We start from the raw sequence: 21,731 nt of genomic DNA, 5'->3' as shown, positions 1-21,731 counted from the left end.
GTGAACCATGATCATGCCACTGCACTCCAGCCTGTGTGGCAAAGTAAGACCCTGTCTTAAAAAAACAAACAAACAAACAAACAAAAAACTAACAAATAATAAAATGAACTTGAAATTCTGTAGCCTTCCTTTTTCCCATCCTAGATCTAATCTCCTTAACCCTCCATAGGTAACTACTACATGAATTTCATGTGTATCATTCTAGTCTATATTTTTATACTTTACCTTACATATTGTATCTACAATAATATATTTTATTGTTTTGGATTTTTTAAAAATGTGTAAATAGTAAAGTATAGATATTGTTTTGCAAATTTTTTCACTCACCCTTTTTTTTTTACATCTATTGGTATTGATATTTATAAATCCTAGTTAATCCAATTTAATCATTGTATAATATTCCAGCATATGACCAAACCAGTAATTTTCTATTGATCATCATTTAGGTTGTTTCCAACTTTTCATTATTACGAAGAATGCTGTAGTGAAACCTCCACACTATATATACTCTAATGAAAAAGCTGTAATTAGTTTTTCTAGAATTACAATTGTGAATTATGGTTGTGAATTATGCCCATTTCATCTTTACAAGATTATCTTAAAATTGCTCTCAAAAGTGATTGTACAGATCCAGAATCCTTTTGAAATTTTTTGGACCACATATATTTCAGAATTCTGAATTTTTTTAATGTAATGTGGTAACATTATGGAATACTCCTAGCAGGTATTCTATAGACCAGCAGTCCCCAATCTTTTTGGCACCAGGGACTGGTTTTGTGGAAGACGGTTTTTCCACGGACCGGGATGGGGGATGGGGGATGGTTTCGGGATGACTCAAGCACGTTACATTTATTGTGCACTTTATTTCTATTACTACATTGTAATATGTAATGAAACAATTACACAACTCACCAGAATGTAGAGTCAGTGGGACCCCTGAGCTTGTCTTCCTGCAACTAGCAGGTCCCAGCTGGAGGTGATGGAAGACAGTGACAGATCATCAGGCATTAGATTCTCATAGGGAGCCTGCAACCTAGATCGCTTGCATGTGCAGTTCCTAACAGGGTTTGTGCTTCTATGAGAATCTAATGCTGCCACTGATCTGACAGGAGGCAGGGCTCAGGAGGTAATGCAAGTGATGGGGAGTGGCTGTATATACAGGTGAAGCGTTGCTGGCTTGCCCACTGCTCACCTCCTGCTGTGCGGCCTGGTTCCTAACAGGCTATAGACTGATAGTGGTCCATAGTCTGGAGGTTAGAGACCCCTGCTATAGCCAATATCACATAATCAAACACTAATTCTTTATTAGATAGTCATACCAAGAGAAACAAATAAAGACTATAAATAACCTCACACAGCTCAGGCCTGGTTTTGCAGCCAAGTGAGTCCTGAAAAAACTGTTTTCTGAGCTTTTTGGATTTCAGATTTGTACATAAGGGTTTGACAACTTGTGCCAATTTTCACTCCTGTCAGCAGTTGTGTGAAAATTTCATTTCTCCATATTTACTTCATGACTTAGCTTTGCCAGGTGTTTAAAAATCTTTTTTTTTTTTTTTTTTTTTTTTTGAGACAGGGTCTCACTCTGTCATCCAGGCTGGAGTACAGTGGTGTGATCTCAGCTCACTGCAATCTCAATCTCCTTGGCTCAAGAGATCCTCCTGCCTCAGCCTCCTGAGTAGCTGGGACTACAGGCATATGCCACTATGCTCAGCTAATTTTTGCATTTTTTTTGTGGAGATGAGGTTTTGCCATGTTGCCTAGGCTGGTCTCAAACTCCTAAACTCAAGCAATCTGCCCACCTCAGCCTCCCAAAGTGCTGGTATTACAGGCATGAGCCACTGCCCAGCCTTAAAAAACCTTTAAATTATGGAAATTTTTACATGTGAATCAAAGAGATAATAATATAAGAAACCCCATGACTCCAGGTGTCTGTCTTCCAGCTTCAACGACTGTCAGTTTATGGTTAATCTTGTGTCATACCCCTTACAATTCCTCATTCCCTAGATGGTTTTGTAGCACATTTCAGATATATCATTCCTTCTGTAATTACTAAAGTATATGGTGTATAGTAAAGCATATGACTCTAAAAGATAAGGACTCCTTACATATGTCTATACATATATGTGTGTATATATATACACACACACATATATATATATATCAATCCCATTATCACACTTAAGAAAATTCATAGTAACTTTTTAATGTTATAAAATGTTCAGTGTTTACATTTTCCCACTTATCTCACAGGTTTTTCCCCCCCTTAAAGGTTGTTGAAATTCAAATCCAAACAGCATCTACAGACTGCATTTAGTTAATAAATCTCTTAAACTTCTTTTAATTTGAAGATTTCTCTCCTCTTCTAGGTAGTTTGTTCTGTAATATTTGCCATATTCTGGGTTTTGCTTATTCCATCTGTGTGATGTAGTTTTTGTTCTTTATCTCTTCTGTTTTCTGTAAACAGGTCTAGAGCCTTGATTAAATGCAGATTTGATTTTTGCAAGAATACCTCCTCCCGTGCTGTGTACTTATTGCCATCTGTGTGTGTCTCTGTTTGTGGTGTTCAGATTGATCGGTGGATTCAGTTGTTTTAGAGTATTGTCAAATGTTTTTATTTTTGCCAATCCAAGGAGTATGAGATAGTATTTTACTATTGTTTTAATTTGCATTTCCCTGTTTACCTGTAAAGTTGAACATCTTTTTCTTTGTTCATTTACTACCTTTTTTTTCTTTCTGACTTGGCTATTCATAGCCTTTGCCCATTTTTCTGAGTGGTTGTTTATTAATTATTTATGATTGTTTGTAGTTTACATAGTAATTCTACATGGAGAATTACTATGTTATATATGTTATAAAATGCTATTTCTCACACTATTACTTTTATATTTACTTATGGTATCTTCTAAACAGAAGTTTTTATATTTTAGTGTCAGTTTTATCAACATTTTTGTTAGTAACTGGTGTTTTTATTTTATATTTTAAAAGTTTGCTGTATCCTACAGTAGTGTAAGATACTCAGCTTAAAATCAAGTTATATAATTTTCACATCTACTTATTTGTATTATCTATTGCTGTGTAACAAATTATACCAAACTTAGTGGCTGAAAACAACAAATGTTAATTATCTCAGTTTCTGTGAGTCAGGAATCCAAGAGTGACTCAGCAAAGTGGTTCAGCTGCAGTCATCTCATGACTTGACTGAGGGAGCGTCTTCTTTCAGATTCACTCTTGTGGCTGTCAGCAGGCCTTACTCCTTGCCATGTGGGCCTTTCCACAGAGCTCCCTTACCACATGGCAGCTGATTACATCCAGAGAGAGCAATTCAAGCAAGAGTAAGAGAGAGTAGCCAAATGGAAGTTACAGTCTTTTTATAACCTAATATCAAAAATAACTTCCTATCACTTTTGCCATATTTATTAAACATAAGTTAATAAGTCTAGCCCATGTTCAAGGGAAGGGGGTTACTCAAGGGCATGAATACTAGAAGGAATGGATTACTGGGGGCCATCTTAGGGCTGGCTGCTGTATTAACAGCCCAAATAAAAATAAGAAAATAATTATAAAAGGAAATAAAAATATAAATACTAATATTTATTAACCAAATGTAACATTTGCTCACTATTTATAAAGTGGTATAAAAGCCATATGTCAGGTGGGGCACAGTGGCTCATGCCTCTAATCGCAGCCCTTTGGGAGGCCAAGGCAGGTGGATCACTTAAGGTTAGGAGTTCAAAGGCAGGTGGATCCCTTGAGGTTAGGGGTTCAAAACCAGCCTGGACAACATGGCAAAACTCTGTCTCTACTAAAAATACAAAAATTAGCCTGGCGTGGTGGCACACACCTATAGTCCCAGCTACTCAGGAGGCTGAGGCAGGAGAATTGCTTGAACCCAGGAGGTGGAGGTTGCAGTGAGCCAAGATCACGCCACTGCACTCCAGCCTGGGTGACAGAGTGAGAGTCCGTCTCAAAAAAAAAAAAAAAAATTGTATGCCAGTAGACATTCAGTAAATGTGATATTCACTAATTTTCTTACCATAATTATGGTACCTTTGGTAAATTTTAAAATAAACTTTTAAATTTATATGTTTGTATATCTTAGACTTATTAATGTTTTCTTTCCTTAAAGCTGTATACTTGAAAGATTTTGACATTGCCACCACCAAGTTACTTTTAATCTAGTGTCTAGAATAGATGGACACTTGAATTAATATCAATAGTTGGTTTTGGCCCACAGGGAGTAGAGCTGTGGTAATGGAGTGTCAGTATGGGCCAAGAAGAAAAGGTTTCCAGTTAAAAAAAGTCAGTGAGCAGGAAAGCAGGTCTTGTCAGCTCTACAAAGCCACTTGTCCAGCTCGGTAAGCTTTATTTTCTTTTATTTGTTTTTTATTAAGAACTTATTTTTGAATAGCTAATACACATATTTTATTAGGTTTATACAGTACTGAAAAGTATACAGTGAATTCTAAGTTTTCTCTTACGCACGTTTGTTCTGTCTTTAAAGCAACAACTCTTACTAGTTTTGAGTCATCTTCCAAAGATATTCTGTGTATGTGGATGCATATAAAGGCAGAAACAGAGATCTCCTTCTCTACCCCTATAAATGTTGTTGAAAATCTCAGTAAAGCTCACTAATATTTTCTTTCCTTAAACTTAGATAGTAGTGTACCTTTTTTCTTGATATGAATTCACATAGATTTATTCTCAATCTGAATGCCTATTGTGGTTATCTACTGCAGAGATATGCTACATACTAGTGTTAATGTAATGACATAAACTTTCCTTTTTTTCATTCTCAGTGTATCTCAAAGCTGACTCCATATATATGTACTTACATATATATTACATATATGTACATAAAAGTACTATTTTTAATAGCCATTCCATTTATGGATGAATTATTTAATTCATGTAAGCTGTGAAAGGTATTCCTTATTAGTATTATACAAAGCTACAATTATTAACATTGTACATATTTGTGCACTCCTACAAGTGTTTCAGTAGGAAAAATTCCTAGAAATGAAATTGCTAGGGCAAAGGCTGTATCTTTTAAAAATGTTGACAAATATTGCAAAGTTACTTTTTAGAGCGATTTTATCAATTTACCAACGTAGTAAGTTCTAGATAGATTAGGACTACAGAGTAGTCATTGCTCTGGGTAAGAATGAAAAATGTGAACCAATGAAATATTTCACAATGTCCTTTATGAATGTAAGTTTTTTAGACATTGAAAGTATTTTAAGACTTTTTAAATATATTAAAGGTGTTTTAAACTATTCGGTAAAATAAAAAATTTAAAAGATAATATGTAGTGGTTGGACTTAGTTGATCTTTGAAACGCTTTTAGTATCACATCTCATGTTATTAATACCTCAGCATTCTTGGCCAAGCACGGTGGCTCACACCTGTAATCCGAGCACTTTAGGAGGCCAAGGCGGGTGGATCACGAGGTTAGGAGTTTGAGACAAACCTGGCCAACTGGTGAAACCCCGTCTCTACTAAAAATATAAAAAATTAGGTAGGCCCCTGTAATCCCAGCTACTCGGGAGGCTGAGGCAGGAGAATTGGTTGAATCCAGGAAACGAAGGTTGCTGTGAGCTTGAGACTGTGCCACTGCACTCCAGCCTGGGCAACAGAGCAAGACTCCATCTCAAAAAAAAATAAAATAAGATAAAATAAATACCTTAGCATTCTCAAGAAGTTTTTAAAGCCCATTTACAAGGCTTTTCATATTTAATCCTATAATATTAACTTTAGGGAATATTTAAACCTGACTGTGAAACAAACTTTCAGTTGCTTTTTTTTTTTTCCATTTAGCCTTGACTTGAAACTTTTATCAACTGCTTCTTAAATATAAGCAATATAAAAACTTTAAGTATTACTTGGGGAAAAACCTCTACATGTGGGCCGGGCGCGGTGGCTCAAGCCTGTAATCCCAGCACTTTGGGAGGCCGAGACGGGCGGATCACGAGGTCAGGAGATCGAGATCATCCTGGCTAACACGGTGAAACCCCGTCTCTACTAAAAAATACAAAAAAACTAGCCGGGCGAGGTGGCGGGCGCCTGTAGTCCCAGCTACTCGGGAGGCTGAGGCAGGAGAATGGCGTGAACCCAGGAGGCGGAGCTTGCAGTGAGCCGAGATCGGGCCACTGCACTCCAGTATGGGCAAGAGTGCCAGACTCCGCCTCAAAAAAAAAAAAAAAAAAAAAAAAAAACCTCTACATGTGAAGAAATAATTTTATTTTCCTTCGTTCTACAAGTACTTTTTGACTATCTACTCTGTGCCCAGAAACTACATTGGTTGCCATGGGAAGGAGGGAAACCAAAAGAGGAATAAAATTTTACTTAATCCCAGGGAATGGATCAGGAAACAAAAACTAGTAGACAACATGGTAGTATAGAATATAGTGTGAAATACATGATTTAACTACCTATTGAGGTATTTAAAGAAGGAATATATCCATACAAATTCATGGCAGGAAAGAAAGTACAATTTAAACTGGATGTTGAGGTTTAAATTGAATTTGGGTGGGTAGAGAGTTAGAGGGGTGATATTGTAAGTTAAGAGAACCATATAACTAAAGCTACAGAGGCCGGGTGCGGTGGCTCATGCCTATAATCCCAGCACTCTGGGAGGCTGAGGCGGGTGGATCACTTGAGGTGAGGAGTTTGTGACCAGCCTGACCAACATGGTGAAACCCTGTCTCTATTAAAAATACAAAAAAAATTAGCCGGGCATAGTGACACATGCCTGTAATCCCAGCTACTGGGGAGGCTAAGGCAAGAGAATCACCTGTGACATTGAATTATCAAGTGGATTTAAGTAATGAAAGATTGGAGGCACAGGCCTGGAAGGAGGCTATTAAAGTAATCTAGGGCCAGGCATGGCAGCTCACGCCTGTAATCCCAGCACTTCAGGAGGCTGAGGTAGGCGGATCACCTGAGGTCGGGAGGTCAAGACCAGCCTGACCAACATAGAAAAACCCCGTCTCTACTAAAACTACAAAATTAGCCGGCAGTGGTGGCATACGCCTGTAATCCCAGCTACTAGGGAGGCTGAGGCAGGAGAATTGCTTGAATCCAGGAGGCAGAGGTTGCGATGAGCTGAGATCATGCCATTGCACTCCAGCCTGGGCAACAAGAGCAAAACTCCATCTCAAAAATAAATAAATAAATAAATAAATGTAATCCAGGCATGAGATTCTGCCTTCCAGGAGAATGAAGAGAAGGCAAATCTAGGGGGAAAAAATGGTAAAGTCTGTAAATACTTAGATATTTTTCCTCAAATCATGTTTACTTTTAATTTGCTAAGTATTAATACAACTGGGAATATGGCATATATTTTATATAAGCCTCTGAATACTTTACAGATAAATAGAATTTTCTCTAAGCTTAAATGCTTAAAGTACACTTCTGGTTGATAAAATAGATTTTCTTGAGATTATAATATAATGAAACAAATTCTTCTTTATCTTGTATCAAGGATTTACATTAAAAAGGTACAGAAGTTTCCTGAATATAGAGTTCCTACAGACCCCAAAATTGACAAGAAAATTATCAGAATGGAGCAGGAGAAAGCTTTTAACATGCTAAAGAAGAACTTGGTAGATGCTGGTGGTGTTCTTAGGTATGACATTTTTATAGTTCTTTTATTTTATAAATTAATTAGCTCAATTTCCAATAATTATTTTGTAAGGGAAATTATAGTTTTCCAATTATTTCATTAAGTAACAGTTTTACAAGGTAGAGGTATCAATAGTTCCCTAGATATTAAATTGATTTGCCACTGTGTAAGCCATTGAGTTTCTCACCCCCAGTTGTAGATAATTCAGACCAAAGAATTATACCATACCGTATAGCATATACTCTGTATACCATATACTATGTAAAAGTTTTTTCTCAGAATGACAGACATATTTAATATACTTTATTATATATTAGTACTTTGTTTTAGATACTTACTATGAGCAGAAACTGCAGCTGCCTGTCATTTTTTTTTAACTAATCTTTGATTACTTATGGCAGCCAGAAATGAATTCTAAGCCCTTAATAAAATTCCATTTTACACCTTTTATGCTTTAGGTTTTAAGTGAGAAATATTAGCATTCTTTTTTACTTTCCTTTATGTGTCAGTCCGGGTGAATAATTTGTTACTGTGTAATGGATTTAAGTGTATGGAATATTGTTTTTGTGTGATCTTTAAAAAAACTTTTAGGTATGTGAAAAATAAATTGAGTCAATAATTAGATCCTTCAATGAAAGTCAAAAATATCACTAAAACAATTAGATCCTGCAGTTTGAAGAACATTGCATATAATTTTTAAGTAGGCAGTTATCAGTCATTGTAAGAATTTTATACAGAAATATCAATTAAAGCGGTATCCTACCAGATTAGTTCATTTTCCTACCGTTTTTTTTTTTTTTTTTTTCCCTGCATGGCTCTCCAAGAGATCTGCATTCACCTTTAGTTAATTCTCTTGCTCACTTGGCCAGCAGGAGCTGGGAGTGCTATAGAGGCAGTATGTTGAGCTCCTGTGAGGGAAGAATCAACCATAAAGTTCAATCTTGACAGGTTCTATCTTTGATTGGAAGGATGGTAGGTGTAACAGAGAAGTGTAATTTCAGGCAAATGTTTGATGAATGGGAAAATACACAGTTCAAAAGATGATGATTTACAATGTCTTCTCTTTATTTTGAGGTAAAATGTACTTAATATGAATTTTCCCATGAACCCCAAATAATACAATTAATATGAAATTTAAAATGCCATTTTCATATATACTTAAAATTCCTCTATCTCCCTCAACTGTAGGACCACAGTGAAAGTCTGTAAATATTTACAAATATTTAAATTTAATTGGATATAAAATAGATCTTAGAAGTTAAAGAGATCATTTTAAATTTTATTTGATAGGAAATAACCATATGTAATTTTTTCTTAAAGGATTAATTCTTCTCTTTATGAGTATTAACCTAAGTAATTATGATTCCTACTTTGGTCTAATAATATTAAATAATTTCAATGTTTAAATTTTAGTAATTTTAAATACTTTCTCTTACCAGGTGGTATGTACAGTTACCTACACAGCAAGCTCATCAGTATCATGAATTAGAGACTCCCTGCCTCACTTTGTCACCTTCTCCGTTTCCTGTGTCTTCTGTTGAAGAAGAGGAAACTGCAGTTAGAGATGAGAATTGTGCATTACCCTCACGTTTACATCCTCAAGTAGCCCATAAGATTCAAGAATTAGTATCACAGGGAATAGAACAAGTGTATGCAGTAAGGAAGCAGCTAAGGTACAATAGAAGAGCATTGTTCTTTTACATTTTTCAGTTTTGTTTGTTGCTTTAAATAATACAGTGAACACTGGAGATATTTTCCAAAATATATGCTGTCAGGGTAGATAAGGAATATAGTTTATTATTTTATTAAGATCTTATTTATAAACTGATCGTTTTCTAACAAATGCTTGGCAAGCAACGGTGTAGTATGGTTTATTATAATTCTGATTACTCATTTGAGACATTCTATATTTGGATTTGGCAAATTGGACTATTTCTAAATGATGTATAAAATGAATTAGTTAATAAATACTTTTAGAGAAAAAACCTTTGTAGAACCAAATATTTTAAAACCTAGGCCAAGACACGTATTTCAAACATTTTGAAATGCAGTTAAATTTTATTACAACAAGAGAATTTGGATAATTCTTTGTCTAATGAAATTTTATTTGTAGTACTCTGGTCTAAGTTTTTTGATCCTCAGGAAATAATTATATAAGTAATTATATAATTACTCATTATGTGTGTGCCAGGTACTGTGCTAGGCTTTTTACATGTATGATCTCATTTAGTCTTACAATAGCACTATAAAGTTGGTATATTTATCCGAATTCTACACATGAGAAACTGGAGTCTCAGAGTGGTTAAATAATTGGCTTAAGAGGCAGTGGCAGAGCCACGCGCAGTGGCTCATGACTATAATCCCAGCACTTTGGGAGGCCAAGGAGGGCGGATCACAAGGTCAGGAGATTGAGACCATCCTGGCCAACATGGTGAAACCTCATCTCTACTAAAAATACAAAAATTAACTGGGTGTGGTGGCATGCGCCTGTAGTCCCAGCTTCTTGGGAGGCTGAGGCCGGAGAATTGCTTGAACCCTAGAGGCGGAGGTTGCAGCGAGCCGAGATTGTGACACTGCACTCTACCCTGGCAATAGAGCGAGACTCCGTCTCAAAAAAAAAAAAAAAAATTAAAAAAGGCAGTGGGAGAACTGAAATTTAGGCCTAACTCTATAGCCTATGCCCATTACCATGACTTATTGATACTTAGCCTTGCTCTTACTGATTATTGTGTAATCTGATCTGAATAACAAAATAAATATAGTAAGCCCCCTCTTAAAGTCATCAATAGGTTCTTGAAAACTGCTATTTTAAGCAAAAGGAAATACAGCACGTCCTTGAGTAATATCATTCTGTTCAATGCCTTTTTTTCTCTTTTTTTTAACTTTTTTTGTAAAAGAGACAGGGATCTTGCTATGTTGCCCAGGCTGGTCTTGAAATCCTGGCCTCAAATGATCCACCCAAGAAGATGGGATTGCAGGAGCAAGCCACTGCACCTGATTCAGTGTTGTTTTCTTACAGCATTGGAGAAAGTAATTTGGTTTTGTTGTGTCCTTTCACTTAAGGTCTCAGTTTCCAGGAACCTAACAATGATGTTAACTGAGAACTTACTGTAATTCCTAGAATTATTTCCTAATTAATACATGACTTTTCTATTTAGCAGTTTTCTTAGATGTTTTATATTTATTTCCATTGGGGCATCATTAGCATAAGGCAAAAATTTGGTAAAGCCATTCACTATTTACTAAACCTGAATCTTAAGAAAGGAAGTATAATACAGTTCTGTGATTTGGTCCACCAAATGTAATAAGCATATATATGTTAAATTTTATCATTTCTTTTATGTATTGATTTTTTAATACAATTAAATAACAGTGCTGCCTTCTATTTCTATCTTCTTTTGTCTCCGTGTAAAATTCAAGCCCATCATATTTCATATAATGTTAATTGATGCTTTTGGAAGCAATGTAACATGATGTTTACGCACATAACCTGGGTATAGGCCCAAGCTCTTATTTACTAGGTAGGTGTATGATTTTGGGCAAATTATTTCACTTCTACAGTACTCAGTTCTATCATCTGTAAAGTGGGAATGATAATTGTACCTATGTCGTTGATCATTAAGGGTTAAAGGAGATATTTGATGTGAAGTGTTCCATACAGTGCCTGACATAGTAATCATTAAAAACATTATACTTAAACTGAAAATAGTGGTTTCTTTAAATTCATAAAAATATCAAAGCTCAGCCGGGCGTGGTGGCTCATGCCTGTAATCCCAGCACTTTGGGAGGCCAGGGCAGGTGGATTGCGAGGTCAGGAGATCGAGACCAGCCTGGCCAACATAGTGAAACCCGGTCTCTACTAAAAATACAAAAAATTAGTCGGGCGTGGTGGCACACTCCTGTAGTCCCAGCTACTCGGGAGGCTGAGGCAGGAGAATCGCTTGAACCCAGGAGGCAGAGGTTGCAGTTGAGCCGAGATCACGCCACTGCACTGTAGCCTGAGCAACAGAGCGAGACTCCATCTCAAAAAAATTAATAATAACAAAACTCACTCTAATATATTTAGATGTTTACCAATGAAAATATTACGTTTCTGTAGTCTACAATAATTCTGTGTTGTATGGGAAAATTTTAAGTAGGAAAATATAAATTACTTACAGAGGTATAAACCATACTTCATAGAGGTTTATACTGAAAGAGAACCTTTATCTCTTTGAATCTAAAGGCATATTGCTAAATAGTTTATGTCTTTATTCCATTTTGTATTCTTTACAGAAAATTTGTGGAAAGGGAACTGTTCAAACCCGATGAGGTACCTGAAAGACATAATTTATCTTTTTTTCCAACTGTAAATGATCTAAAAAATCACATCCATGAGGTACAGAAATCCTTGAGAAATGGAGATATGGTATATAACTCAGAGATTATTCCGGCAACGGTATGATTACAACCATAATTCCTTATTACAGAGTTTCTCAGCTTCTGTTAATATTTAGTCTAATAAGAATGGCTACGGTTAGGCCATCTGAATAACTGCAGTATAAGAAAATATAATAGCCTCGGTGTGGTAGCTTATGCCTGTAATCCCAATACTTCGGGAGGCCAAGACGGGTGGATCGCCTGAGGTCAGGAGTTTGAGATCAGCCTGGCCAACACGGTGAAACCCCATCTCCACTAAAAATACAAAGATTAGCTGGGCCTGGTGGTGGGCGCTTGTAATCCTAGCTACTCAGCAGGCTAAGGCAGGAAAATCACTTGAACTCAGGAGGTGGAGGTTGCAGTGAGCCAAGATTGCACCATGTACTCCAGCCTGGGAGACTCAGCGAGACTCTGTCTCAAAAATGTATATATATGTATAGCATCTTTTTCTTAAAATGTAAATACTCTGAATGTTTAGAAAATGACTAAAAGTTTTTTATTACTTTCACAAGAAGAAAAATCAGTGAATTCCAACTCTATAATAAAAACACTACCCAGGCACAGTGGCTCATGCCTGTAATCCCAGCACTGTGGGAGGCCGAGGCGGGCAGATCACCTGAGGTCAGGAGTTCAAGACCAGCCTGACCAACATGGCAAAACCCCGTCTCTACTAAAAATACAAAAATTAGCTGGGTGTGGCTGGGCGCAGTGGGTCACGGCTGTAATCCCAGCACTTTGAGAGGCCGAGGTGGGCAGATCACAAGGTCAGAAGATCAAGACCATCCTGGCTAACACATCTTTACTAAAAATACAAAAAATTAGCCGGGCATGGTGGCGGGCGCCTGTAGTCCCAGCTACTTGGGAGGCTAAGGCAGGAGAGTGGCGTGAACCCGGGAGTCAGAGCTTGCAGTGAGCCGAGATCACACCACTTTACTCCAGCCTGGGCAACAGAGTGAGACTCCATCTTAAAAAACAAAAAAAAATTAGCTGGGTGTGGTGGTGCGTGTCTGTAATCCCAGCTACTTGGGAGGGTGAGGTAGGAGAATCACTTGAACCTGGGAGGCAGAGGTTGCAGTAAGCTGAGATAGCACCACTGCACTCCAGCCTGGGAGACTGAGTGAGACTTCATCTCAAAAACAACAACAACAGAAAACCACTAATCTTTATTTTAAAATCAACATGTATTTTCTCTGTAAAAATTATTCTTACTAATTTAACAGACATTTATTGAGTACTATGTATATATTTCCCCTCCCTTTTTTAATAAATGGGCAAATTTAAATACAGTTGTTTGGGCCGGGTGCATTGGCTCGTGCCTATAATCCTAGCACTTTAGGAGGCTGAGGCAGGTGGAACACCTGAGATCAGGAGTTCGAGACCAGCCTGGCCAACACAGTGAAACTAAATTTCTACCAAAAATACAAAAATTAGCTGGACGTGGTGGCAGGTGCCTATAGTCCCAGCTACTCAGGAGAGTGAGGCAGGAGAATCACTTGAATCCGGGAGGCAGAAGTTGCAGTGAGCCGAGATCATGCCATCACACTCCAGCCTGGGTGACAACAGCAAAACTCCATCTCAATAAATAACTAAACATCCATCCATCCATCCATCCATCCATCCATCCATCCATCCAGTTGTTCATACCTGATTGCCCAAAGTGATAACGTTGATTCCATATGTCATCTATGGATATCAGTTGAACTCATACTTATTTTTTTATTTTTTATTTTTTTTTGAGACAGAGTCTCTCTTTCTTGCTCAGGCTGGATTGCAGTGGCATGATCCTGGCTTATTGCAACCTCCATCTCCCAGGTTCAAGCAATTCTCCTGCCTCAGCCTCACAAGTAGCTGGGATTACAGGTTTTAGCCACCATGACCAGCTGATTTTTTGTTTTTATTAGAGACGGGTTGCACCATGTTGACCAGGCTGGTCTTGAACTCCTGATCTCACGTGATTTGCCCTCCTCGGCCTCTCAGAGTGTTAGGATTACAGGCATGAGCCACCACGCCCGACCTTAACTCATAGTTTGATATGGTAGTTTCTCCCTGAATATTAGTCATTTCTGTGAAAATTTTGCCTACTCTGAAGATGTTAATTACCCAGAAACAACTAATTACAATACAGCCAGTGATTATGCCATTAAATCTGAGGTGCAATATCTTTTGCTCTCCTAACTTCTGTTATCCAAATGCAGTATCTAAAAAAATATGGATATTTTAAAAGCCAAAACTGTTTCTTGCAATCTATAACTCTTTGTCTTTTTTCTTTTTTTTTTTTTAAGATAGAGTTTCACTGTCGCCCAGCCAGAGTGCGCTCACACAATCATGGCTCACTGCAGCCATGACCTCCAAGACTCAAGCAGTCCTCCCACCTTAGACTCCTGTCAGCTGGAGCTACGGGCACCAGCCATCACACCTAGCTAATTTTTTAATTTTTTGTAGAGACTGAGTCTCACTTTGTTGCCCAGGCTGATCTCAAACTCCTGGCCTCAAGCACTTCTCTAGCCTTGGCTTCCCAAGCCTTATGGGCGTGACCCACTGTACCCAGCCCAATAACTCTTAATTATTCACTATCTAAATGTTAGAAGTAGTCCTTGTCATCTACACTTGTCTAAATTCCTGCTATCTAAACTCAGGAATTTAATATATTTGTATAGTAAAGTATACTTGTGCTTGGAGAATGTGAACAAGTGAAGAGAGTAGCAGAATAAATCACATACTATGAATAAAATGCGACAGTTGTAATGACGTCTTAAGATATTTTTCAATATAAGAGCTTTATTTTTACTGAAATAAATGTTTCCATTTCAGCTTCAATGGACTACGGACAGTGGGAATATTCTCAAAGAGACCGTGACGGTTACATTTGCAGAAGGTAGGTTTTCTTGAATACGTTTAAAATATAAATTCAAACGGTGTTTAACTGGAAGGAACTTAAGATACTATGTCATCTAATCAGATTTTATAGATAAGGAAACCAGGATCCAAAGACGTAGGAGCAGCTTTGTTATGGTTTATCAACATACTTCCTGCTATTTTAATTTCCTCTTATACTTTGCTTTTAATGCTTTTTTATGACTGAAATTTTGAAGCTGATAACTAGCACAGTTAACTGTAGCTAATTCACTATAAGTCTGGCTAATTCCAGTAGTCATAACCCTAAGATGCCCTGATCCGGGAACTATGGTCCATTTTTTATGGTTATTTTTTCTCCTGTGTTCTTACTGCTGTGCCCTTTCAATATTCCAAACTTATTTCTACCCTTTTGCATTTGTTCTCTCTTCTGGAAATGTCTTTTTTCTTCTGCGTGGCAAACTCCTCTTAGTACTCAAATTGTAAACTCTTTTGTTTTAAGTACATTTGTAACTTCACCCCCTATATAAAGTTAAACCTCTGAATTTCTTTTTTTGTTTTTGAGACACAGTGTCACTCTGTCACCCAGGCTGAAGTGAAGTGGTGCAATCTCGGCTCACTGAAACCTCCGCCTCCCGGGTTCAAGTGATTCTCCAGCCTCAGCCTCCCAAGTAGCTGGGATCACAGGCACACACCACCATACCTGGCTAATTTTTGTATTTTTAGTCAAGATGGGGTTTTGGCATGCTGCCCAATCTGATCTCAAACTCCTGACCTCAGGTGATCCACCCACCTTGGCCTCCCAAAGTGCTGGGATTACAGGCGTGAGCCACTGCGCCTGACCAAACCTCTGAATATCTATAATGAGCAACTGACTGATAGCATTTACTGAGCTCAGCAACACTGGTGAAAGAATAGAGCATTGGTAGGGCAGGAGAGAGAATAAAGGACTTACTAGGTTTGTAAAGCTGAGTATCTGAGCCATTTCAGTGGAGTGGATTGGGAGGAAGCCATATTGGGGTGATTGAAGGGTGAATGGGAGATGAAGAAGGAGTAGGGACTCCTTAAAAAGTGCGCCACTTTTTCAGGAATTTTGCGATGGCAAATGGGGTTGAGGGAAGGTATTTTAAGAGAGTAGAGAACTTAAAAGATAGATGAAGATGGTGATGGGAAGTTGAAACTTCTGTTGGCTTCCCTTTTCTCTGTAAGAGTGCTAAGGATAAGGAAAGGTTTGAAGAAGGGTGGCATGGATTTGAGGGAAATGCAAATTAGAAACTATCCTGGATAGAGAGTAAAACATTGCCAGATACAGGTGAAGGTCCAATCAAAGTTAATAAAAGAATTGGTATTAGTAGAATTAGTGAGTTTCTTTTTCAGTGGCATTCAGCTTCCCATGTATTGGGAAGGAAAGCCATTTTTATGCAGAGTTAGGGTTTTACTTGAGGGATATGACCAAAGGACAGAGAGGCAAGAGAGTTTAGGTACTTGTGAAAGAGTAACTGAAATTATAGACCTAGGACTGTAGGCTGGTTGGGGAAAGAATTTTATTAAGAAAGAGGTTGATGGATCTGAAGAAAACTGAGGGATTAATTGACTGGAGGTTCACATGAGGTTGAAGAACAATTGTAGTGAAGTGCCTGAGCAAAATCTCTGGAAGAATAAGAGATTGTAGCTGGGCACAGTGGCTCCCACCTGTAATCTCAGAACTTTGGAAGGCCAAGGTAGGCAGATCATTTGGGGTCAGGAGTTTGAGACCAGCCTGGCCAACATGGTGAAACCTCGTCTCTACTAAAAATATAAAAATTAGCTGGGCATGGTGGCACATGCCTGTAATCCCAGCTACTCAGGAGGCTGAGGCAGGGGAATCGCTTGAACCCGGGAGGTGGAGGTTGCAGTGAGCCGAGATCACGCCACTGCACTCCAGCCTGGATAGCAGAGCAAGACTCCATCTCGAAAACAGAATAAAAATAAAAAAATAAGAGGTTGTGATCAGAGAATGAGCTGTTTGAACTTCAGATGTTAGAGGTAGGATCATCCAGAGTATGATGATAGTGGTGGGTGACTACAGTAGTGAAGTAAAAGGACATTAATAATGAAGAAGCCAAGAAATGCTTGAGTGCTATTTAGTCCTCTCAGTGGTCCATTGAGAAAGGACTCTTATGCTGATTTTACAGATGAGGAAGCTAAAGTTTAGAAACTGAGTTATAGGATGGATGCAGTGACTCACGCCTGTAATCCCAGCACTTTGGGAGGCCAAGGTTGGTGGATCACCTGAGGTCAGGAGTTCAAGACTAGCCTGGTCAGCATGGTGAAACCCTGTCTCTACTAAAAATACAAAAATTAGCTGGGCATGGTGTCACATGCCTGTAGTCCCAGCTACTCAGGAGGCTGAGGCAAGAGAATCGCTTGAACCCGGGAAGCAGAGGTTGCAATGAGCCGAGATTGTGCCACTGCACTCCAGCCTGGGCAACAGAGCGAGTCTGTCTCAAAAAAAAAAAAAAAGAAAGAAAGAAAAGAAACTGAGTTATATAGCATATTGAAGGTCACACAGAAAGCTAGTACTTAAATCCATTCTTCTCTGATACTATGGCCATTTTAAAATTAGTATGGAAGCAATAAATATTCATTGATAATTAGGTTTTCTTTTTCTGTTTTGAGAAAGGATTTCACTCTGTCACCCATACTTGAGTGCAGTGGGACGATCTTGGCTCATTGTACCCTCTGCCTCCCGTGGTCCAGCGATCCTCCCACCTTAGCCCCCCAAGTAACTGGGACTACAGGCACATGCCACCACACCCGGCTAATTTGTGTATTTTTACTGGAGACAAGGTTTCACCATGCTGCCCAGGCTGGTCTCAAATTCCTGGTCTCAAGTTATCCATCTGCCCCGGCCTCCCAAAGAGCTGAGATTACAAACGTGAGCCACTTCACCTGGCTGATAATTAGTTCTTCATTGACTTAAAGAGATGAATATATGTGAGTTAACATATAAGAATTACATGAGAATGATTCACATTCCCAACAATTAGTTCAAATTTGAGATATTAAGAAAACAGTTTTAATTTTTATTCATTTATACCAAAATGAGTTATTGAAATAAATTTAATGCTGTTATCATTAAAGACCAATTTTTCCAGGTATTGTCCTAGTTACTAGGGCTACAAAAGGTGAATTAAGTTTGATGTTAATTGAGAAGCTCCTTAGATTTCACACATCTAGAGAAGCTTAGTATAGTCCAGCATTATAGTACAGAGAACAGACTAGATTCGAGTTACAGATATAGTGTATTTCAAGGTAAAAAAATATGTATATATAGTTGTGCCTCTGTATCTATGGGTTCTGTATCCATGGCTTCAACAAACCACTGATAAAAAATGTATTTTTAATTGGATGTGTACCAAACATGTACATATATTTTTTCCTTCTTATAATCTAGAGATGATTTAAAGTATATTGGAGGACTTCTACCTTGTATTGTGTATTATAGGTAATCCAGAGAGGATTTAAAGTTTGTGGGAGGATATGCTTAGATTATATGCAAATACTATGCCATTTTATATCAGGAACTGAGCATCTGCAGATTTTTATTTCTGGCGGAGGTCCTGTAACCAGTCTCCCATGGATATGGAGGGAGAATCCCATTCTAGATCTACCAAATTAAAATTAATGGAGGTTAAACCGAGGAATCTATATTTTCTTAAACATCCCTTAGAGATTCTCATTATCTGCCAGGTTCTGCAAATAGTGGGCTACATCAGCAGTCCCCAGCCTTTTTGGCATCAAGGACCAGTTTTGTGGAACACAATTTTTCCACAGACCCAGGGTGGAGAGTTGGGGGGATGGTTTTGGGATGAAACTCTTCCACTTCTGATCATCAGGCATTAGATTCTCATAAGGAGCATGCAACTTAGATCCTAGAATCTAATGCCTCTGCTGATCTAACATGAGGTAGAGCTCACGCAGTAAGGCTTGCTTGCCCCATGCTCACCTCCTGCTGTGCAGCCCAGTTCCTAACAAGGTACAGACTGGTAGGGTCAGGGACCCTTGGGCTAGATGACTTACTGAAGTCCTTTGCAACTTTGAAATTAGTTCCTATTTTAGTTCTGATAGAAAGGGTTGTAATAAAGTATTTTTATGACTTCAGAGAAGCCATAAAAATTATTTTGTTTTAATAGTTTCTTTAATATAATTTAGGAAATTCACCAGGAGAATCAATTACCACCAAAGTGGAAACAAATCAGACAGGGGGTTCTTTGTCTCCTGAGCCAACCCACTTGCTCTCCTCACTCTCCTCATTTCAGCCCAAAATATTTACACAACTGCAGGTAGGTATCCAGTAAAATATCCAGATTTGAGGTCCTTCTCTTTATTCCTCACTTCACCTCTTCTTCTAGGGATTTTAGAGAATTGTTACAGAATTATAATAATGATCAAATATGTTTTAATTGTTAATTTCCTGATCTTTTTGTTTCTTGATTTAAGATAACTCAAACAGTATGTTTTTTAAAAGTTTAAGGTTGACTATGAATGCAATAAATTTAGTTGTACTACTTTTCCCTTGATTCTTGTTTCTTTCTTCATTTAATATTTATTTGTAACCATACTCTTTTTATTTGTTTGGATTTTTTGTCAAAAGAATAGTATATCCTATGAGAATATCATACATGGTAAATTCAAACATTTTGATATAACTCTTTTTGGTTTAAAAGGGTTTGCAGTTACAACCAAGGTTCACCTCTCCTGATGAATCACCAGCTCTGATATCAGTAAATAACCAGCCATCCTCTAGTCCTTCAGGACTTCTGGATCCAATAGGAAGTGCTGTAATGAATAATAATTCTCTACTGCTTGGTCAAAGTCATAGCCTTCAAAGAGATACATGCCTAACCCAAAACAATGGTACTGCCTCCACCATGGGTAACCTTCCAGAACCAGATCAAAATCTAGTTGCAATGGACCAGCTGGTAGAAGTTGGAGGTGTTGAGGATACAGGGAATCTGGAAGGAACTGTTCATCGAATTCTGTTGGGAGATGTGCAGACTATTCCAATACAGATTATAGACAACCACTCAGCTCTTAGTAAGTTGAAATCAATTTATGATGTTATTGTTGTAACCTTTGTGGATTATCAACACTGTATTATACTATAAATAAAACTATTATTTCTTCCCAGTGGGTCTCTGATATTATATAAGTGAAGCAAAATTATGAGAGAGAAGGAGGAGATTTCATTAGCCTGAGTTTTAGAACTTTTAAGCTTAAATTTTTTTCTTCTCCTTATTTCTAATTATTTAATGCCGTAGAAATTACTGTTCCCTAATTACCTGTTTTCCATGGAAAATCTGTGGTAATGTGAAACCAGGAAGGTCATTTTAGAGTACATGAAAAAAAATAGGAAAAAATTAAACAAGGAAAACTATTTTCATGCAAAGGTTATTATGGAAGAATTGATATATGCACACATACACAAAGAAGAGTGAAATGAAGTACGCATATATAAAGGTTAAAAGGAAGATTTTCATTTTTGGTTTTTTGTTGTTTTGAGACAGAGTCTCATTGTGTCACCCAGGCTGGAGTGCAATGATGCAATCACAGGTCACTGCAGCCTTGATCTCCTTGATTCAAGCGATCTTTCCACCTCAGCTTCCCAAGTAGCTGGGACCATAGGCACATGCCACCATAATGGGCAAATTATTTATTTATTTATTTATTTATTAAAGGGATGGGGACTCACTATGTTGCCCAGGCTGGTCTCGAACTCCTGGGCTCAAGCAGTCCTCCCACCTCAGCCTCCCAAAGTGCTGGGATTACAGGAGTGAGCCACTGCACCTGGCTGAAAGGAAGATTTGGAATTACAAAGTAAATGTTGAGTTGAAAGGGAACTAGTAAGACTTGGGCATTTAGGTTTAACCTAAGACCTTGTTACCTTCACTTTATTACTAATCTCTGTCAACATAGAGGTAAACTCTGTTATCTCCTACTTTATCTGTTACTTCTTTGCACACAAATTGTTCTGGAGTGGGCACTTTTGTGGGAAAAGATTTGCAGTTTGCTTTGAAAAAAGTTTTCACAGAAGTTATTTTTAGAATATAAAATATTTTCCCCTCTCTTCCAGTGTCATGAAATATGTTAACTTTTAGGATTTTTCTGTTTGTTTTTAAAGTTGAAGAAAATCCAGAAGGTACCATTTCTGTGAACCAAGTTAAGCAAGAACCCAAAGAACCAGCATTGTCTATGGAAGCAAAAAAAAATTGTGGACTATAAGAAATTATCTGCTATATAAATTATTGAAGCTTTTCAGAATTTACAACTCTGGTGACTTCTGATGTCTTAGAAAAGAAGATGAATATAGTCAAAGCGTGGCATTGAGATAATTGGACTGAAGACCAGTTTGATGAGAAGCTTTTATTTAAAACTGATGTATTTGTTGCCAGTTCCATATTTTTACCTTCCTTAAGAGATGTTTTACTCTTCTTATTTTGTATAATTTTTATGCTCTTTGATTATCTAATAAGGCCAGTATTTCAAAAGCTCTTTTGAACTTATCCACAGTAATACAGTCTGGACACAAATAGTTTAGTTAACTTATCCTTGGAAATACTCAATTTTGGTTCTTACAAAACAGAAAAGATCAACAGCAACAGCACCATTGTGTGAATGTATGTTTGTATGTGTGTATGTATATCATGAATTTTTTTAAGTTCTGAAGAAACTTGTTCTCTCTTTAAAGTTGTGAAGAAATTTTTAATTGCCAGACAGGTAAGAAAATGTTTATAATCTATCTCATTAAGAAAGATGAAGTATTCGGTTTTACATCATAACACAAAGTCCAGCAGCT

The 21,731-nt window shown here is 37.6% G+C and overlaps 2 protein-coding genes across 8 annotated transcripts in view; one reads left to right on the top strand and one right to left on the bottom strand.

Annotated features, from left to right (window-relative positions):
* Positions 1-21,534, top strand: part of CARF (calcium responsive transcription factor) — an 82,016-nt gene extending 60,482 nt beyond the window's left edge. For 6 of the 7 annotated variants that reach the window (XM_050750823.1, XM_050750824.1, XM_050750825.1 and 3 more), the window contains 8 exons: positions 4,235-4,355; positions 7,481-7,624; positions 9,061-9,294; positions 11,897-12,059; positions 14,852-14,915; positions 19,088-19,218; positions 19,603-19,972; positions 21,057-21,534. In XM_050750823.1, coding sequence (XP_050606780.1) covers positions 4,235-4,355; positions 7,481-7,624; positions 9,061-9,294; positions 11,897-12,059; positions 14,852-14,915; positions 19,088-19,218; positions 19,603-19,972; positions 21,057-21,157 — 1,328 coding nt within the window. In that variant the 3' untranslated portion in view covers positions 21,158-21,534. The remainder of the gene's footprint in view (positions 1-4,234; positions 4,356-7,480; positions 7,625-9,060; positions 9,295-11,896; positions 12,060-14,851; positions 14,916-19,087; positions 19,219-19,602; positions 19,973-21,056) is intronic. The other variant, XM_050750826.1, reaches the window with a different exon arrangement.
* SUMO1 (small ubiquitin like modifier 1) overlaps positions 1-21,731 on the bottom strand; it is a 1,087,495-nt gene that overhangs the window by 801,642 nt on the left and 264,122 nt on the right. The window lies entirely within an intron of this gene.

This window comes from Macaca thibetana, chromosome 12 (assembly GCF_024542745.1).
Source record: "Macaca thibetana thibetana isolate TM-01 chromosome 12, ASM2454274v1, whole genome shotgun sequence".
Taxonomy (NCBI): Eukaryota; Metazoa; Chordata; class Mammalia; order Primates; family Cercopithecidae; genus Macaca; species Macaca thibetana.
This window is presented reverse-complemented; position numbering and strand designations above follow the sequence as displayed.